Raw genomic sequence first — 20,155 nt, forward strand, 5'->3', positions numbered from 1 at the left:
TCCGGCAGTGATGGTTTTAAGCAATGAGAGTGTGAGGTGAAAACTTCTCGGTCAGTGGAGTATAGTCCGTGCAAAAGAATACTGCAATTCGCTTCAATTACCACGGGAGGAAAAAAAAATCGTTTTTCGCCAGCAAAATACAGTGCGCTGGCGAAGGCGAACTGTCGCATTTGGCGTAAGATTTGCTAGGTCATCTCCTGATTTAGCACCTTCAGAATTCTATTTGTTCCCAAATGTGAAGATATTTATTTCTGGGAAGGTATTCGCCGCCAATTTAGAAGCTGAGAGGTTCATTGATGAATATTTTCATAACCTTCCAGATTCTCACTTCCTGGAAGGAATAATAATTTTGGACCAAATGCCTTGAATTCAGGGGATATAATTTAAAAATATAAATAATCTTTACTGAAAGTCATTGTCTTTCATTATCAGACTGCGAACTCGCATTACTTGCAATTATTCGAATGTACATCAATCTGGCTCTGTATGCACGGGATGTAGAGGATATTTATTTATTATTCATATCTGTGAAAAATTACTGTAGTCAAGTGGCGCAGAATAGGTAAATTATTTAAGTACATAACAACATGAAATAAGAAATGGAACCCATCATGAAACACTGGCGTTTAAAAAGGTATTAAAATCTCCGATGAAGTGTCGTTATTCATCATAAATCCAGCTATGCACGCATCTATAATAATAACTTTTTGATGCTTGTACAGCAGCTCTTTTGGTAATTGGTTACGTCGAACAACTGTGCTGTTTAGGAATAAGATTACAGTTGAAACAGATGTTTTCAACTTTGTAGACAACAGCAGCAACAACGCAAGTATTTTTTACCGTTGTTTGTCTTCAAGAAATTTAAATTTATCGATTCAGTATCCCTATAATTGTAAAATAATGATGATGATAATAATAATAACAATAATAATATTTTAAAGACTTATGAAATCGCTAGAAAAGCGTTGAATATTGCTGATGATTACTAATAAGTGGGGAAATGTGTAGGGTTGATTTATATTCAGTAAGTAACATTTTTGATCGTGCTTATCATAGTATTGAATCAGCTTGACTACCATTTTTCAGATATTCGGAATGTATTTTGTACAATGGGTGGAAATAGTATCCTAACAGATAAAGTGGCGCCACATTTGCTCTCGCTGGAAATTAAACTTTTTTTCTCGTGCTATATATATATATTATTCCTAGATGTCGTTGCGACGACCAAAAATAACACAAAACTATCAACTGTTGGATTATTGAAAGTATTTTATGAACTTAATTAAAAATTTATGACGGATTAAGCAATTTGTTATCCTAAAATGCTCTATCCAACTCACTTATGAACATTCCACTACAAAATTTGGAAAAAGTTTGCTTACAAATCATGGTGACGGAGTAACAAAATCAACAGTTGTTTACTCAGCATTAAAAATATAGGGTAATGAGAGTGCGTTTTCTTTATTTTTTTAACCTCCTTTATCCTTTAACGAAGGGAACTTGGTTAAGAGCATATGACGTAATGGAGTCCAAATTTCGCTCTTCATACGAGAGGACTTGGAATGGCATGCAGCAATAGAGGAAATCACAAATTATCCACAAGTGACGACACTTAATTGGATAGAACTCTTTTTTAATCCAAAATACATTATTTAAGAACACAAAAAATTGACATTTTTAAAACCTTAAAATTAAGGATGGTAGTAGATGGTGGATGACGTCACTAAGTTGGTCCTATCATAACTTGAGCGTCTTGACAGGTTCTTGACTTCATATGTGACTTGATTACGATCAGTGAAATGGCGCACTGTCGCTGTGATGCCAAGACAAATCATTCATTGGAAGAGAAGAAGACGATATGGGAGCGACCTTTCATTGCTGAGTCAAGTTGAAATATATTTAACATATTTTATTTTGTAGAAGTACCTAATTTTTTTCCTGGGCTCATTGTTGTGTCAACAATAATCGATAAAACCCACGTTTGTTTGACCTTGCTTCGACGTCCAAATGCAACACTATTGCGGCACAATCAAAACGTACCCTCCAATGCGAATTTATCAAATTTAACCTCCCCCATCAAGAGAAAAGCATGGGTTTCATTGAAAATTGCAAGGCGAAAATTCCCCACTCCAAGTGATACTTAAGATGGGCGCAATTGTCTAAAGGAGAAGACGCTCTCCACTTATTATCGTATCTCCAGGAATTAATCCTCAGTCTTCGACAATTGTGGCCATGGCTGCGTTCCCATAGAGCTCAACGACGCCGTAAACGGGATGTGGAATGTTGGAGAAGGCTGGTCCCTGATCGACGCCATTGAAATAAAAATGAAGGCCTCCTGTGTTACTTCTCTTCACAGCAGCTCTATCGCCGACCTGAATGGACACAATTAGAATGTAATCACATGTGAATGCAAGATTTCTCTTTGAATTCAGCACTTGTTACGCATATCTGACATATATATATATATATCACATTTCTAGACACATGACCTCTTGCAGTGACAAAGAAATAGCCAAAGAGATAAATAAGTAATTATATCAATACACTGGGTCATTTTGGCTTCAGTGTAAATTTGCTATTAAACATATTTTTTACACATAGGTTTCGGGAAATATATAAAAGAACTAAAAGAATATATTGCTATACACAATATAAATCATACGAGAATAAAAGGGAAAATATTATTGGTTCATAAGTATGCCAATCCTAAGGAACAGTGATCAAGGTAAATGAACACACAGGAAGAGATGAGGCTTCTGATGTGTTTAAATTTTATACCCAATTTGAAGTTGCTTTAATAATTATTTCGATCCTTACACCTGAACGGCGACAAAATTCTCATACATCGTCATGAGAAAAAATTCCCCTGCTCCAGGAATCGAACCCACGGACCTTTGGCTTTCGAGATCCTCCACATCCAGGTTTAGAAACACGAGGGAATTTGTTCTCATGGCAATTCATGTGAATAGCGGTTGGGTTGGCAGTGAAAGCAAGATAACCAAATGCCATTGCAATTACGAGGATATGAGTGTAACAATGGAGTAATGGTAATCAAGCAAGATCTTACATTCATGTCGTCCAAACTTTTTCCATAGTTTTTCAACTTCATTTCTCCATTCTGATAGGTGTTTGAAATATACCACGCCCAGGACTTGTTCCTAGAATGAAACAACATTTTGGAGCTATTAAAGTTATTATATTACATGTTATCATGGATTTATTAACTTTAGTACACTCATTTTTCACTGTTAATTAAGGTCTGTGCTCATGTTGATAATCTGTAAAGAGTGATTTTTTTCTAATAACAATTGAATATCACTGATTACAAGGTCATGTACTAATGCACGGATGTCTCTTTTACTTGGTCTCCAAGTCATGAATTAAATCGTTAATGGCAAAGATGCTATTGGTTTTCATTTTGGAATTAATCATGATGAAAAGCTGGTTGTCAATATGGAAGAAATGCATAAATTACCCTTCCATTATTTTTAAGGTAGTGATAATTATTTGTACATCATACCACTCCTCGTTTGTGCTTATGTTGAATACTTTTTGAAGGTTTTATTGTACCTGCCAATATTTTCAATGTATCCCTGAGGATGATTCAATTTCGTAACGAAGGATAAGAATAGTAACTTCATTATAGGGCCTACAATTGCTGTTTGCAATAATATATATTTAAAAATCGACGAGAAAATAACAGTCTAGAAATGTTCTCACAAATAAAAGGAAAAGGTAATCCGGAGTACCGATCGCATTCATTGCAATGCCATACTGTAACCGCTTTCATCTGCATCTTGCAATTACATTGGTTTTTTAACGTAATACAACTTGAACGTTGGCACTTAATTCTAACTATTATCATTGACACCTAATTAAAATAAGCCTTTTTATATGCCATCATTTCGTCATCAGCTGCGATATCTAGATCGCAAGTCTTCCACACTGCGCGGAGGGAAAATTTGTCAAAGAGAATAGGGCCTTTTTCTTCCGGGATGTGAAAATACCTTGTTGAACCCCTGGCGGGCGAGTGAGGGCCGTTGGGGAAGGGCCCACCGGTGCTAAATGAACGACTGACCCCACCGCAGCTGAATATTAATGCACAAATCCTATTATAGCGAAATACTCACTAATGGTGTCGGTATGTTGCGAAATTTGTGATTGAATCGGCAGCAGTACCTCCACTGGCTAAGCATTGAAGAAAGAAGTCGTGTATTTTCTTCAGTTCCACATCCAATGTCCCGTCAGCACCATAAGGACTGGAGCCGCAATTTCCACGTTTAGACATTGCTCTCTATGCTACAATACTTAAAGTATAGTCTCATTTTCTCCTGGCTTTTATAACTTCTTTGCTAAGTTATAAACAGCCATTTTGGTTGAAAGTGTTAGCTAAAATGAGAAATTTGTTAAAAAGGACTTTTTTGATGAAATAATGTTGACGGAAAAGTATAAGTATGAAATCATGCCTGCGATGCAGTGCAAATATATGACTATTACGCCCTAAACCAAATTACCATACCAGAAATAATATAAATGTAGGATTCCCATTACAGCACTATAAAATCGTATAATACTCACTTAATGCTGTTGATATGCTGCAGAATTTGTGGAAAGTCCATTGGAGAAGCAGTAGTGACTCCAATTGCCAAGCAATGAGTAAATTTATTATGTTTTACATCCAGTTTTACTTCCAATGTTTCGTTTATCTCCAGGGGGCGACGAGTGAAGACAACAGCATGCTCGCTTTGCTCGATACTGCGTCAGAATTCGAAAACTCACATTTTAGAATAACATGGAAAATATATCCAGCTTATCGTTTTTATTGTAATGAGAGTGAGGGCCGCATTCCAGAATGACACTTAAGTCTTGATCTGCACTCAAACTCGACTTGGTTGCCACGTTGGCGTTGGCTCCAGTCCCAAACAGAATTTGTGTCGCCAAGTTCCAAGAAGTCGGCCGCCTTCGCCTCACGCTTGTCAAATGAAATATATCTCGCAAAAGTACTCCTGTGTGCAACAATGGAATCTAGTGGTACTATCTTTCAAGGTGCAGGAGACAGCGAATGAAAATAGTTCAGGAAAATTCGTTATTTCATGAAATATACCACCGTTAATCTGGCTTCAATGTGTTAAGTTGAAGCTATTTTCTAAAATACGAACTCAAGTCCAACTTGAGTTTTATATTTGAATGACCAAGTTGGAGTGAAGAATCAAGAATGAGTCAGGTTCTGAAATACTGCCCTGAAAGTCCTAGGTTGATAAATAAATTGAATCCTTGAAGCAATTCAAAGTCAAATATCCAGCGTTTAGTGAGGAATTGAAATTCACCTATGACTTAAATATCCTCATTATTCGTGATGTCGTCTGCATAAAACATTTAATTCACAGTCACACCTGAGAGTGTGAAAAATTTTACTTACTTGATCTTGCGTGCCTGCAGACCGTTGTTCAAGATAGCAACATTGCTACCACACTTATCGTGAAACAATAAATCTTTCTTCTTACTATTACGATATCCTTGGGAAAAGGATGACGAAAGACCTTCAGGAAAAGAAAAGTCATTAACGTATGAGAGAGCAATAAAATAGCATAAAGTGTACTTTTGATTCCTTGCAAGGGAAGAAAAAAACGGGTTTATCTGGGCGATATTAATACTGTGGATCGCTTCCTTTCATCTAACCCCTCGTCATTCAACAAATACTTAATATTTACAGCGATATACTGTCACAGGTAGAAATGGTTGGTAGCATTATAAAACATAAGTTAAAGAGAATTACGGACATACGAAATATGACAACACACAGATATGGCACAACATAGTAATAAAATGTGACCAAAGGTATGTTGCCTTTAAGAGATAAACATAAAGATTTTGTTTGATACACCCTTTTCTAAAATACAACGGTGTTGGAGAAGATCGCCTCAAGAAGGAGGAAGTGACCAAAAAGCGAAAACCAACTGAGAGAGATTGGATTTGTGTGGACAATGCAATACATAAAAAATAACACACCCAATTGGTACATTGGTAGAGAAAAGGCATGATTGGTGGTATTGAAGCCGCCCTACCTCTACTGAGATCATACATTTCAAGCTGTTGTGTTTCGAGAAGCGTTCCATGAAGTGCACTTTTGAAAGAATTGTGTGAAGGTGGTCAACGTAGCGTTGTATCAAGATTATTCCATTCGCGGCGTGCAATAACAATGAATGATTTGCTGACTCTTGGGTGCTGAGGTAAATGTACATAAAGAGAGAGAGAGTGGGTGACAAGTCGAGATTTGTCTGATGATGGCAGAAAAGCACTGCTGAAGATAGATCATGAAATTCCTTACGATGAGTAATAAGAGAGAGGGAGGAACGCTGGCAGTGATAACTTAGGGTTTTGAAGATGCAGTATATGTTGGGTTACTTGGATTGGTGCGCAATAGTCTCATTGCCAACGGATACCTGCTATGAAAATGTTGAGGCAGATTCCATAACAAATGAAACTTAACTTTCCTAATTTTACTCCATTGAATACCATTTTAAAATGTTTGCCATATCGTTCTGAATGTGTAATTTGAAATCAAAAGTATTATAGAATATAATAAAATTACTTTGTTTTATTCCTCACTTTATTTTAAATCTAAATCCCGGGTTTCAGCATCTAATGCTATCGTCATCAGATGCTGAAACCCGGGTCGTGCTATTTAAAATAAAGTGTGGAATAAAGCAAAGTAATTTTATTTTATTTTATTCTATGATGAAGCAATTCCACAAAGTAACGCCTGAGACCGTGTCTTATATCAAAAGTGTTACATCAAATCATACGTAATCTACCACGGTGCTTGTCTAAGTTTAAGATATTTATTTATTTACATTAAAAATTAATTCACCTGCAAAAAAAAACTAGTTACAAGTTTGCCATACCTAATGGGAATAGTGAAACTTAGGTACGTCGCTTTGCTCATGCGAATTATATTGAGGAGGTAATGAAAGTTGTGAAAGAGAAGAATACATCCCATGAATATCAGGAGCTTGGTCTGTTGGAGTAAATGACCAAAAGAAATGGTATTCGAGACCTCGTGTTGAAGGAGGACGATGCTGAAAATAAAATGGACTTAAAGTGTGAAAGATGAGGAGGTACATGGAGAAATAGGAGAAGGAAGGGCACTGTGGATCACTGTAGTGCGCCAAAGATGGAGACCGCGGTGCATTGGCCATCTTATCAGGCACAGCAGTTACGTGGGCAAGATAATGGAAGGAGAAATTGATGGAAATATCGCAAGAGAAAGACCAAGGGACAAATGCAAAGGACAGTTGAAAAGGTAAACGGGGAAGAATAGCATACGAAAGGAAGGCAAAAGAACTAACTAGCTTGAGAGATATAGGGAGAAATGGGGGCTGCAGTATGTACACCAATCTTATGATTGTGATAGTGTGTTTGTATGTTGGATGTACTGTATACATTACCTGAGAGAACTCCTCGAATGTGCAGTATCCTCTTACCCCTACACTCAGCCACGTCTTGCGACAGATTGAGCGTCACATTACTGCTTCCCTCCGCATCAGTGTCTCCTTTGCTGATGTTGAAGCTGGTTACCCAGTCTCCTGTGCTATTCCTGTGGCTGCCTATGTACAAGTTGACTGAGGCCGGGGAATATTTGTCAGCGTGACATTCTTCATCTGCACCGCAGGTCAGCAAGAGTGAAGAAGTCAGACAGGTGGTCAAAAAGGCGAGTTTAGTGGTTGTCATGACGAATATCAAACGTATAGATTTAAGTCCTCTTGAAGGGGATTTCAGACCCAAAGGACAGTTGGCGTGCACTGTGAATTACCGAGGGACGAGGGTCGCTTTTGTACTCACAAATGTCACAGACTTATCGGAAGATTAATTAGAAGCGTACCGCTTAATGTCACTCACATTGACTCTTATTATGAATTATTGTGACAGATCTTCACTTCAAGGAGGAATTATTACTGTTGATGTTTGCTGCCAACATCTTCTTATCAAGTAGAGAGGACTGCACATGGACTTGGAACTGTGACCTGAGAAGTATTCTTTTCCGAGGTTATATCTCTAGTCTTTCGTCTCAGAGTTTTTCAAATGAAATTCAAAAACAAATATCAATTTCTGTGTGTATCATAAAATAAAAAGAAACTGTTTCTCAGAATTTGTGCGTGCCATAAGGTCTTGGCTAAAATTATCTTGATCTCACACCACGGTCATGCAAAGCTCATAAACACCCTAACTAGAAACAGTTTCTCTTGATTCTTGCAGAGGCATAAGTTTAATGCATCAATAATTAAATTAAAATGGTCGTTCTAATATAAATATCTCCCTGTCGCTCTGAAAAAAATCCGTTATAAAAAACTTAAAATCTGTCAATATGTAGATTAAGATGTGTGAAAGCAATCTAAGCTGAACTCAAAGCCGAACCCAAAGAGTCTCTATAAACTCCCTATATGATTCGTGTAAAAGTTGTGAAACGCTGTCTATTGGCTCGCTGCAGATTCCGACGAATCGCACAGCTTCCCTTTGTATTTTCACGCACGAACATTATTAAATACAAAGCTCTAGTATGAAAGAAGGTGTCCTGACTGACTTATTCTCTCACTCATCAACGTAGGTACATCCAAAACTACTGCATGATACAATAGGGTGGTCCTCATTTTTCGAATTTATTTCGGGACAACCCCTCATTTTATGCCAATTGGTGTAAAAACATATCTTGTAAAATATTATTGCAATCGGATAACGGGAAGACGTGCCGCATCGATCTCAATGTTGAGAAATTTTGGCTGTCTTGGCTGTTTTTCGGACATGAATGGCAATAAGAAGGCGCTGGTATTTCTCAACTGATGTTCTCCGGTAATCAACGACACCTTGGGCATTTGATATGCTACACCTATTATATTTTAAGTATACCGGGACTTGCCACGGTGATAACTTTACGGGAGTCACCCGCATAAGAGGCGGTTCGAATCCCGGTCAAGGCGAATGATTTTTTCTCTATGGAATTTTCGCACCTATTATATTTTCCAATTTTAACCAATGGTACCCGTGATACGGCCCCAAGAGTGAGTGCGTGCCACCCTAAGTGGCGCCACCTCGCGCCAATGCTCGAAGCTCCCAAGTCCGTCGCTTCATTCGGTGTTAGTCCTATTCTTTCCACGAAATGCATCGTTATGCCATATTTACTTAACACAGTTTCAATTTAATAATCTAATAGTCCCCACTCTTGGCTCCACAAATGAACGTCGTTTAAATCCGATGATAGAATTTCATAGTCAAAGTAATCACTAATTTCGCGATAGATGACAGCGTCGTCAGCAAATATAAATATGTTACTGCTAAAACGGGAGCAGACGTCATTTATGTATATATTGAACAAAAGGGGGCCGATTACGCTTCATTGTGGAACACCTGATATCACTTTAACTAAATCAGAGCTAATTCCGTCAAGAACTACTTTTTGTATCAAAGTATCAAAGACTCTAATTTGAATAAAAGTTTGCCGTGAGGTATATTTTATCAAATAATGAATATACGGTTGAGGATATCCCCTGAAGCTCTCTCGCATACAACCAAAAAGATTTCGGATTTTCTTCGAGTAATTCACTGAATTTTTCTTGAACTGTCGCATTGCAGTTCGCATTGATTTATTAGTTATTGAGCGTTGTGCAGCGTACCTTTCTTTTACTTCAAGTTCCTTCGATCTATTACCTAACGTAATGGACTTTTTTTCACCAGTTGTATACTTTTCTCTGTTTCCTAAGGTCCCTTCTGATATCGTTGTAGTACCAGCGTGGTTCTTTATTATCACATTTCAGTTTTTGCTTAATATATTCGAGTCCTTGGCGCAGAATTTCTAAGAAGTATTTCCATGTTACATCTGTGCTTTTATCCTGTTTTAGCTACGAATTTTGTGTAGGAGTCATTAAGCATCTCGACAAATTTAATGAAGTTGCATTTATAAGATAATTAGATATTGCGTTTTGGTTTTACAGCTGACACTACATCAATATTTAAAATTGCAAAAATTACTCTGTGATCACTTACACCGTCAATAATATTGATTTGTTTTATCAACTTAGGATGGCTTACTGCTAAAAGGTCCAATATCTCATTTCCTCTCGTAGGCTTGTCAACTACTTGGGCGAGAGAGTGATTTGCAAGTATGTTGAGTGAGATCTCGCTGATTTCTCTATTCCCTGAATTCGGTTTTACAGTGTAAGTATCCAAATTTATAGATGGAAGATTAATACCTTTCACAATAACTATTACACTTTAATGTCACTCAGAGTAAATGCGGATATTTGATTTTCTAGAAGGATAAGACATCCCTTACCCAATTACTAAATTTTATGTGACCCATTACCGCTGAGCAAGCATGAAAAGTTGTTGCATCGAATTTTAAATGGTTTGACGCCGTAAATGAATACAAAACGAGTGAGCGACCTGAAAAAATAGTTAACCAACTAAGTTTTCCACGACGGGGACTCGATCTCATAACCATTTCCTCCTCAACAGCACATTTACTCCACTAGGCCGCCGATTTCTCCCCCTCAGTGCATATATCTTCACGCGAAAAAGTAAATTTTGCAATATGTTGCTAATGACAACAAAAGTAGCAATGTAAACTAAATTTCCTCGAGAAGCCGGAGTTGCGCCGCAAATATTGCCCAAAAACTTTTAAAAGTGAGTGTAACTCACGTCCACTGATGCGTAGGGCCGTCAGAATGTTTCCCTTCGTGGTCCGAGGCGTGGTTTTTACTCGTTGTAGATTCATATTTGGACTTAAGCACGACGACGTGGATCTGTACATGAGTAGGTTTATTCCATGCGCGATAGTTGTTGTGAAGATTTGGGAGGGTTTCGAATCCGAAATAATTATCCTTTTTTCATCCTGCAAAAATTGAATTCTGAACAGCAAGACAATCGACTCAAGAAAATCTTTAGATGAAAGCTTTTCGGGCTTCCAACCGGGTCAGGGTCTACATGGTGTAGGCCGACGTTTCGTTGATAGACTTTCCCAACATCCTCAGAGCTGATGATGTCAGATTCATTATGTCAGGGCTGATGGAGCTCCGATTCCTCAAGAAAATGTTAATTTCGCCCTATTTAAAACGACAACATATATTACTTGACAATTATTGACTCTATCTACGTAAAAAAATTTATATATTAGCAGATTCTTTCACTGAAAATGATAGGAAATGAGCAGGGGAATTGGCAGTGGTTGTATCTTCGATCGTGTCCTTGCTGCTAATTACTATCTTATATCCGTTGAGTTAAAGTCATACTCATTATATCGACAACTCTTAACAAATATGACCTCATATCTCAATAGATATGAATACAATAGGTCATATGACACTTATCTTCATATTATTGAAAACGATATCTCTCCTAAGCATTGGGCAATGGGCATGGCCCGCTTATGGTTATTTGTAGTTTTTACTCTTGCGGGCGAATCTTTGAACTCGGTGAAAAGTTCTATCTGAACGAGTACATGAAATAAAACTCAAATGACGTCAACCACTTATGAAAAGGGGCGGCAACTTCCGAGTTAATGAGCTATAAAACTTATGAGAGAAACAAAATATGATTTATTGTTCGTTGACTTGTCCATTAAGAACATAATGGGGTTACATAATGCAATTGAGCTAACAAAACAAAATGCAGTTGAGCTAACAGCTAACAAAAATGTATATGGGAAATATGTGGATCGGCGGATACATTATAAGTGAAAATAAAATGATTATATAGAAGAGAAGAAGTAACAACACAAGTTATACACTTTCGCGGATTTGTATGTGGTGAGAGACATTTTTGCTCAAAAACAGTGGGACAGAATCCCTCACATCTTTTGGGTAACTGTTCCATAATCGCGCTCCGACAACAGAAAAATGTTTTTCATATGTGGTCGTTCTGTGTTGGGGGTGATGAGTAAATCGGGAACGGGAAATATTTATTCAGTGGTAACCTATCTTTCCCGTCTATTTGCCTAATTCTTATTATGAATTTTTATTCTGAGTGGAAGATCCCTCAGTCAATTTGGATGACCAGGTGAAAAGGCTCAAGACTCCCTGGAGGATTCTCATTACCCCAAATGACAATTTATATCAGATATTTGGCTGCCATATCTTAAAACACACTATTCATAGTATTCTCTGCCATGTCTTAAAGTACACTTATCTATTCCCATCACTCTGCCATTGTACATGCCATCTGAATTTACGAAATACCGTTAAAGCCACCACCAGGTGATTCCACACTAATTGGCATGCAACACTCATCCTAGCCACCAATCAGACTCGCCCTCTTTCACCGGACACTGGCCAAGAGCACACAGGACAGCGACTTGCGGCCAGCTCAGACACTAGGAGAGCTAAGGATGAGAACACGCTACCGTGCAAACAAAATTATAAGTTACTCATGGAAAAAGGAAAAGTTGGCATAATGTTATCTGATTCATGTATGAGTTATAACACGCCAAGAAATTCATGCAGATAGCTAATACTGACTATTACGGTGTGCACATTTAGAGCCTATTTTGTCTAGTCCGACTCAAACTATCCCAGAGCTAAAGCTATTTCAGGTATTATGAATTACTATTGCTGACATAGGAGCAACAAGCAAGAATTTTTTCTCGGAAAGACTGATTGCTGTGCAGTTGGCCAGTGTATGAAATTCGTCGATTCTTTTCGGTCTAGTATTACGGGACTCAAGCAGCGACAGCACCTTTAGCTTCATTTATGAGATAGATACTACACAAGGATTTTACCAAAGGGGAATTTTATTACATTTCATCGCAAAAAATTTTAACCTGAAATAGGAAGATTTAATCAAAATTCCCTCCGTAAATTTATATAGTGAGTCTTATTGGTAAAATCTACGGTCGGCATTTGCAGCGAAAACCCACGAGTTCATTTCAACTTTGATTCCAACCCCAGGTACACATTAAAATATTTGCGATGACCAAAAATGAGAAAAAATACAAATTGTCACCATCGCTCATTGATTGAAAGTCATTGGAGAAATTGCATCGTGTCCAATATTTTTGGATGATATTTGTTGCCCAATTTCAGCGAAGAAAATAGGACACCTAGTCCTAGAATTTCGGACAAAAAAAGTTGAGGGTAGAGGTCAGATAAAAATTGATCGTATGTGAAAATCAGTTGAAGAACATTTTATCTTTTACGTGGTTCTTTCATAGATTACCAATGATGAAAAAATACAGATTCTATTCACATTTACATGTAATTCGATGCTTTACGATTCGCAATCTAAACAAAAATTGGCATCGATAGAAATATACTAAGGGGAGTAGAAAGAGTAGTTCATTAATTATATCCCAAAATATGATTATGCACTGCTAATGTAGGGACGAATGTGATAATAGTAAAATAGAGGCACTTCTTGATCACTCCTTTCCAGAATCATAACGAACTCTATTATTCATACTTTGTAAAAAATAAAACCATGGCCTATGGCGCAATTATCTAAAATACTATATTGAAACATAATCTGATATAAATTCAAATCAAACTAGAACGCTGATTAATTAAAAAAAATATGCTTTGGGATACCGGTGTGGTATGCGCGTTGCATTTATTGCTATTTTGTTGTCAATTCGCGCCATTTGAGAAACAAAAAAAAAACATCAGTAAATCGGCTGTGAGTTGCGCCTGAATAATACTTAAAGTTAATTTCATTATTGGCTACTGGTCGACATTATGGAATGTATCTTAATGCCGAAAAATGGAGGATCAAAGGGTGGTTGCCTCTAGGCTAGTGGTCATCTCAGCAGACGTGTAGCTGCCAGTGGAAAACTTTCTCTAGCGGCTCCCTTGAGAAAGATGGGCCACACCCCGTCCCATAATAATCAGAGCAAACTCTACCCCTTAACACTAGGAGGACGGGAGTTTCGCGCTACCTAGAAGGACGGCTAGGGGTCATTTGACCCCTAAAATGTATTTTGGAATAAAACGCCTAATTTTCAACTAATATTTAGTTTAATTGTATTAATTGTTGGACCAGTTCATTAAAAACACTATTTAACATTATTAAATATTATTTCCATCGTCAAAAGTTAATAACAATTATTTTAAAGAATCATGAATTAAACCGTATGTAGTAGTCGATTGCAAATCTAATAATGAAAATACATGCACTCAATACAAAAGTGGTGTTACATGTTTAAACAATAGGGGTACTGGGTTACAAAATTTGCATAAAATTTTTTTAAACTTATTACTTTGTTGTAAATATCAGACAGACAGTATTTTTTCAGTGCTGTTTCTACAAAATATTTTTTTGCGCTGAATGCGTTCATTGGACGATTTATTCATGTACATCTAAATCTACACACTAATACGCATACCGCTTAAAAACGAGTGGCAGGGGGTGTTAGGACACCAGCCATTTGCACATGAAAAGGAATTTGAAAAATGGAAAGGAAATTGGTGCAATGATTCAATTTGATGGTATTTGGCACCTTTTTCTTTTTTGTGCCCGTGGAGATATGGCTGTTGGATTTGGAGACGTGTAAATAAATTGATACATGCTATCCATCATATCTACTCCCGCTTTGTTTTTATTATGAAATAGGATGGTCTCTGGTATTCTTTTATTCGTTTCGGAAATAGTGTCGTCTGAGCTCATGCTGCTGAGTGAAAGTACATTATTGTTCTAGTTTGCCTGATTCTACGAAAGAGTATGGCCTAAGGTATTTTTGAACACTCGCGTTGAATGGATTACATAGCTATTTTAGGGGTCATGGATATTTGTGCATCACGCCTATTTTTTTCAGATCGTCCATGCAAGAGAAGTTTTGCATTTTTTATGGCTTCCTGCCAGCAGGATAGATGGAAAATAATTGTTACAACTTACATTTAGTCCTGAATTCTTGTATGTTACGGTCACTTCAGTAACTATTTATTTCCCCAACGCTTGATTTGATGGCCAATCATCATCTTTGCCACAATATAGAAATTCATTTAGGCTGTATTTTCATTTCACATATGTATTCACATTTTACAAAACCCAGTACTCGATTCCAAATTTGTCTTGTTTATTTGGAATTTACCTCATAAAAGGACAGTTGCATTTTGTTGGATAGAGCTGTGCATTTGCTATCACGCCAAAGTCGCCATCGGATTCACTATCTTGGACTTCATCGCATCCATCATACGCAGATGTTGATGGATTGGTCAGAATGTCTTGGAACTGATGCTTACTATTCACTTCCAGACTGTTCTTCGATATTCCCTACAGCTATTTGATTCGCGACGATTCTCTTCTCTTGATATATTTCTCGACTTCTTACTTTCTTCCTCAACTCGCAACTGATATGCATGCGATAAAATCTACAAACGAAAGCGCATTATGGTAGAATCTTCTCTAGTTGCATTGGAGGTATAGAGAGCTGGAGAGCATTAGAAATTCATACAAAAGGACAAAATTTTCAGAAGTAACGCTAATTGCCATTCGAAAGGCAGGGACTCAACCGCCAACCGTATCCTGATTCGTATCTTCCAGGGACTTGCAGTAATGCTTCTTCTTCGACCTACGTGCGGATTCCAAGGGTAGGATTTACAGTAGAATTTTACAGTCCACCCAATTCCTCCGCTCTCTCAAAAAGAGACAGGATTTTTCCCCAGGACGAAGCGTGCAGTCAACCCGCCCCAAACCCCGACCGGGTCAGGCGGCACTAATGCTGGACACACGACAAAGGGGCTAGGTCAAGTGACAGTGCCGTCAGGACAGAGAAATGAAAGTTATTCGTAAACCTGATGAGTCGATATTGAAAATAATTTCTCTAAGAGCTCTGAATCTTGGGCGACGGAAAACAATTCTTGGGATACGTGACGATTTTCCGGTGTGGGTAATACAATAATCATTGAACAATAAATAAAACAAAATTAAAATATCATAATTGCATGAATTTACGCAAATCAAGGATTGAAAAGGTTTTATTTCCCTTTGCTGCCCAAAAAATAATGAAAGATTATGCACAACAAGTCGCTATGCCTAGGTTTTCGAATACAGATAGGAGCCTTTGGGACGAAACTGGCATTGAACCGGGTACTTCCAGGTTAAAAATGAAGCAAATCATCTACCACACTAGGATATATGATATACATGGCACTAAAGTGACCACGGGCAAGAAAATAGCGCGAAAACCAGTTGTGGGTCAAATGACCCCTAGCCGTCCTTCTAGGTATAACACGTCATAAAAATTTAAAACAAAACATTATTGTTGAATTTTCACTAATTTATCAAAATATAGACCAAAATGAACAAAGTCAAAAAGTTTCAAAATTTAAAAAAATATTTTAATAAGAGAAAAATAAATTTGAATTCTGAAAATGGGTCAAATGACCCCTGCCGTCCTTCTAGTGTTAAGCTCCATACTTTCATTTTTTGTTTAGTTTTTTACTATCTAACCAAGTGTCTTTTTATGCCCACCCTAGGTCAAGAAGAAGTTAGCTATGCAGGGGCAACGAGTAAATCTTCATCAGTAATCGCATTTTGCATTTGCGCCTGCGGTTAAATTCCTGTATTTCCTTTATTTTAAGTGTAAACAACAGTCAGTGCACTGCCTCCCTTACTCTACGTCTCATGGGTGACTTTGCTTCAGCTAATGGCGAAATATGGCGCTCGTTATTCCACCGTGTGCATTTATGAGTCCCCGTTTCACCGCATACCTTCAATTTTGAGTTTACTCTATCGTATGCCGCGGTGAGGGCTGGTCTTTCATCCCTCACTCCATATTATACAGTGGAACTTGGTTATAACGGCATCGGCTGTAGCGTCAACTCGGGTTTAACGTCACATTTTATACCGACCAGCCAAAATTGAACATTTTATGTTGTACGAAAACCCGTTTATACCGTCGAGAAGTATTGCGACGCTCGGGTATAGCGTCAAAAATTTTGCTATTCTTAGGTTGCAAAAGTGCTCTTCACTGCTTCAACACTCAGCGCGCTTCAAGACGTTTGTTGCACAACGGAGAGAATTTATATTTCTGAGAGGACCGTTCAAAAGAAGATCACACATTTTTTTCGACAGTAAAGTAAGGTTTTTATTTGGCTATAAAATATTTAATTGTGAATATCATTTTTTATTAAGGTTTTTTAATATACATATTCCAAAGTACGAGTAAATTTCAATAAACAGTGTTGTATATAGCAGAACATTTGCGTACTCTTCTTTACTTTGTCCTTTTACTCAGATTAAAGGCTGCTTTTTTTATAACGTCACTCGGATATAACGTTAAAAATCTTCTGGTCCCTTTGATGACGTTATAGCCACTGTAAATTGAAAAGCTCTCGAAGGGAAGAATTACCCTGGATTCCGTACGAAACCTTCATGAATAATCGCTACCATTTACACGTGCGGTTAACACGACGCATCACTCCTGCTCAAACGGATTGCCAGTATTTGCTTTCTCGCTTAAGGACTAAAAATTTTTTGAACTGCCTTATCTGTAGAAAGAGGTCGTGCGTTTAGGCCTTCAGCATGACGCAGTTCAGAGTTGAGGGTGGAAAAAATTTCGGATCGGTGCGAAGCCACTCAGAAAATACTTCAGTTGCTGGGTGCAATGTGACGATAGTGTTGGAAGTCATTTCTGACTGGTGTGCTTTTTCCGTCTTGTGAAGTGATTATTTCAAATTCCCAATTACAAGAAGGAAGCAGTGTGTGCATCTAAAACACCCAAATCGTTCGTTAGGCACTGTGAAGTGCATTGGTTTGTGTTGAGTACGTAAATACCTGAATTTGGAAATAACTGGTTCAGTGCGTGATATATTGTTAAGTATGTTGGATGGTGTGCGTGTGGAGGCATCTTGTGGTGATTGTGCAGTTACATTGTGCAGTTTTTTTGTGTCACCATGAGGGTTACAGAAGAGGAATAATGACACTAGGATCTCAGGATTTGGCTTCATTCTCCTGTAAAGAGTCAAGTGCTCCAGATCCAAGGAAACAACAAGTAAGTAGCTATAATTTTCACCTTTTGAAAGTACTCGTAATTATCGTATTTTTCAATGCAGTTGATTGGGAGAACACAATTATATTGACCTCATTAATGACACTGGGTGCATTTAGAATTCTTTACCTTCACTGTGCAGCATTAGTACATCCCGGACATAAAAATCACCTGCTATCGCCGCAAAAAAAGTAAAGTGCTGAACTTTTAGCATTTGTGTGAAATTCTGCCGAAGCCATGTAGGGTCGCATCATATATCGTTTTTCTTATTGTATATTCGACTTCATTCATGAATTATTAATCGGGAAGAAACTTTTAGCTTTTATGGTCGAAAGAGTGAAGAAACACACGCGAAAAACAATGAGAACAGCGAAACGGTTGTTTTCTTCATCGCATCACGAGAAAAATATTTGAGTTGGTACATTTCATTGTGTTTACATAGAGAGAACGATATCTCTGCATTACATATAGCTTTTTAAAATGAAATGTTACCAATTCTTTGAAATTTTAAATAGCCGAAAGGTATACATCAATTTATGAGGTGTAGAAAAGTACATGAATATCGAAGTTACGTATGCGATATGAAAAAAAATATTCTCAAAAATTTTAAGTGAAGAAATGTTTATATTGTTCCTCTTACTTAAAATAAACCACAAAAACGAAAATTACGCGGCAGTGCACAGTAGGAGTCGAAATTGTTGTCCAGAATAGACGCCGAATTGGCAATGCCGCTGAATCATGCCTTCGTTTCGGAGAACGAAAATCCCTTCTCTTATGAGTAGTTGGAAATGAGTATGCAGTTATTCGAGGAATGGACGTCGGCAACAAACGTTATGATGAGCGACTGTTATGATGGGGTGCGCAAGAGTCATGGTCTCCTATCAAGCGTGAATTCCTCACGGAGTTAAGTTACGAAGTCGCCCTCATTTCATCTGCGGAAAGCATTATCGTGAATTGCCCCATCTAAATAATAATTGTGATGGTCAAATTCACTTTCACGACGAACAACATACTTCTTTTAGACCGTACCGAAGAAAAGACCCAACTCAGTGGGTTTGCTATTCTCCGATGCGGAGGCCTGGTTTAGCGGCCTTGCAATTATAGAGGGTATTGTTGGTATGAAAGAACTTAAAATTCCGTAACTCTGCTTTGGATAATCTTAAGCTGGTATAAGCCAAAATTCCTCTTTTAATGATAGGATATTAAGTAAGATAGTTGTGCCTACCTGGTGAAACAAAATTTAATGTCCTGAAATCCTCTAAATTCAATTTCAGAGGTGATGCACGGTTTGTTCTATGATTTAAAGAATAAGTCATTGATTGAATTGATCCAAAATTAGTCAATTCTGGAGAAAGTTCCGCTTCACGAGTGATATTTGTGTTCGCGACTGAGCGGACGAATTAATACAAAAATAACGTAATATTCTAAGTGATGTGACTTTAGGCTTTATTCCCCAACTGTTTTTCAGTTTATGCCAGAGACGAACTCAATTACTTATTCTCTGTTCATGGCTTTCTAAGTGTTGGATAATTATTTATCATTATAGTATTCAACCGATTAAGGTAGGTTTGCCAGGAGCACTTATAAAGCAACAGGGAAACTTCTCTTCCTTTAAGCACTTCCCACTTCCATTCACAATAAGGCCTACTCCCTTGCATTCTATCTAAAAAAAAAAACATTCTCCCCTTCCTCTCCCTTGTTTACCAAACATTCTACCCACTAACATTGATTTCAACATCCACTCTTAGCAAAGTACTCCCTCCATCCATACCCTGTGTCCCTTCCGTATCTCATCTAGAAGCTCCCTCCGCTGACCCACCATTTCCAGCACTTCGTCGTTCCCCCTCCTTTACGTGCACATTAATTTCTCCATTCTTTAAGTATGCTGCCTTCCCGTCTTCATCTACATCTACATCTACATAATACCCTGCAAGCCGCCTAAAAGGCGTGTGGCAGGGGGTGTTAGGACACCAGCCGTTTACAGCTATAAAAAAAAAAAAAAAAAAAAAAAAAAGAAGTGCTCTAACGAGGTTGGGACAAGCGTTTATTAAAGTCCTTTATAGTTCGGGGGAAAAACGAATTCCCATATCTATCCGTTCGGCAAAAAATCTCTCTTAATTTATCGCTTCTGTCGGACCTGGAAATATAGTGTGGCTCTAAGATTATGTTCTCTGTGTCGCTCTT

General features: G+C 37.7%; 1 protein-coding gene across 1 annotated transcript; it reads right to left on the reverse strand.

The window, feature by feature from the left end:
• Positions 1-1,943: 1,943 nt before the first annotated feature.
• On the reverse strand, positions 1,944-7,817 carry LOC124163663 (neuralized-like protein 4). Its single transcript, XM_046540724.1, has 5 exons — positions 7,449-7,817; positions 5,420-5,540; positions 4,579-4,755; positions 3,068-3,158; positions 1,944-2,372 (listed from the first exon to the last, which is right to left on the reverse strand). The coding sequence occupies exons 1-5, from the start codon at positions 7,729-7,731 to the stop codon at positions 2,211-2,213; spliced, it is 834 nt and encodes a 277-aa protein (XP_046396680.1). The 5' UTR covers positions 7,732-7,817; the 3' UTR covers positions 1,944-2,210.
• Positions 7,818-20,155: the final 12,338 nt, after the last annotated feature.

This window comes from Ischnura elegans, chromosome 8 (assembly GCF_921293095.1).
Source record: "Ischnura elegans chromosome 8, ioIscEleg1.1, whole genome shotgun sequence".
NCBI lineage: Eukaryota > Metazoa > Arthropoda > Insecta > Odonata > Coenagrionidae > Ischnura > Ischnura elegans.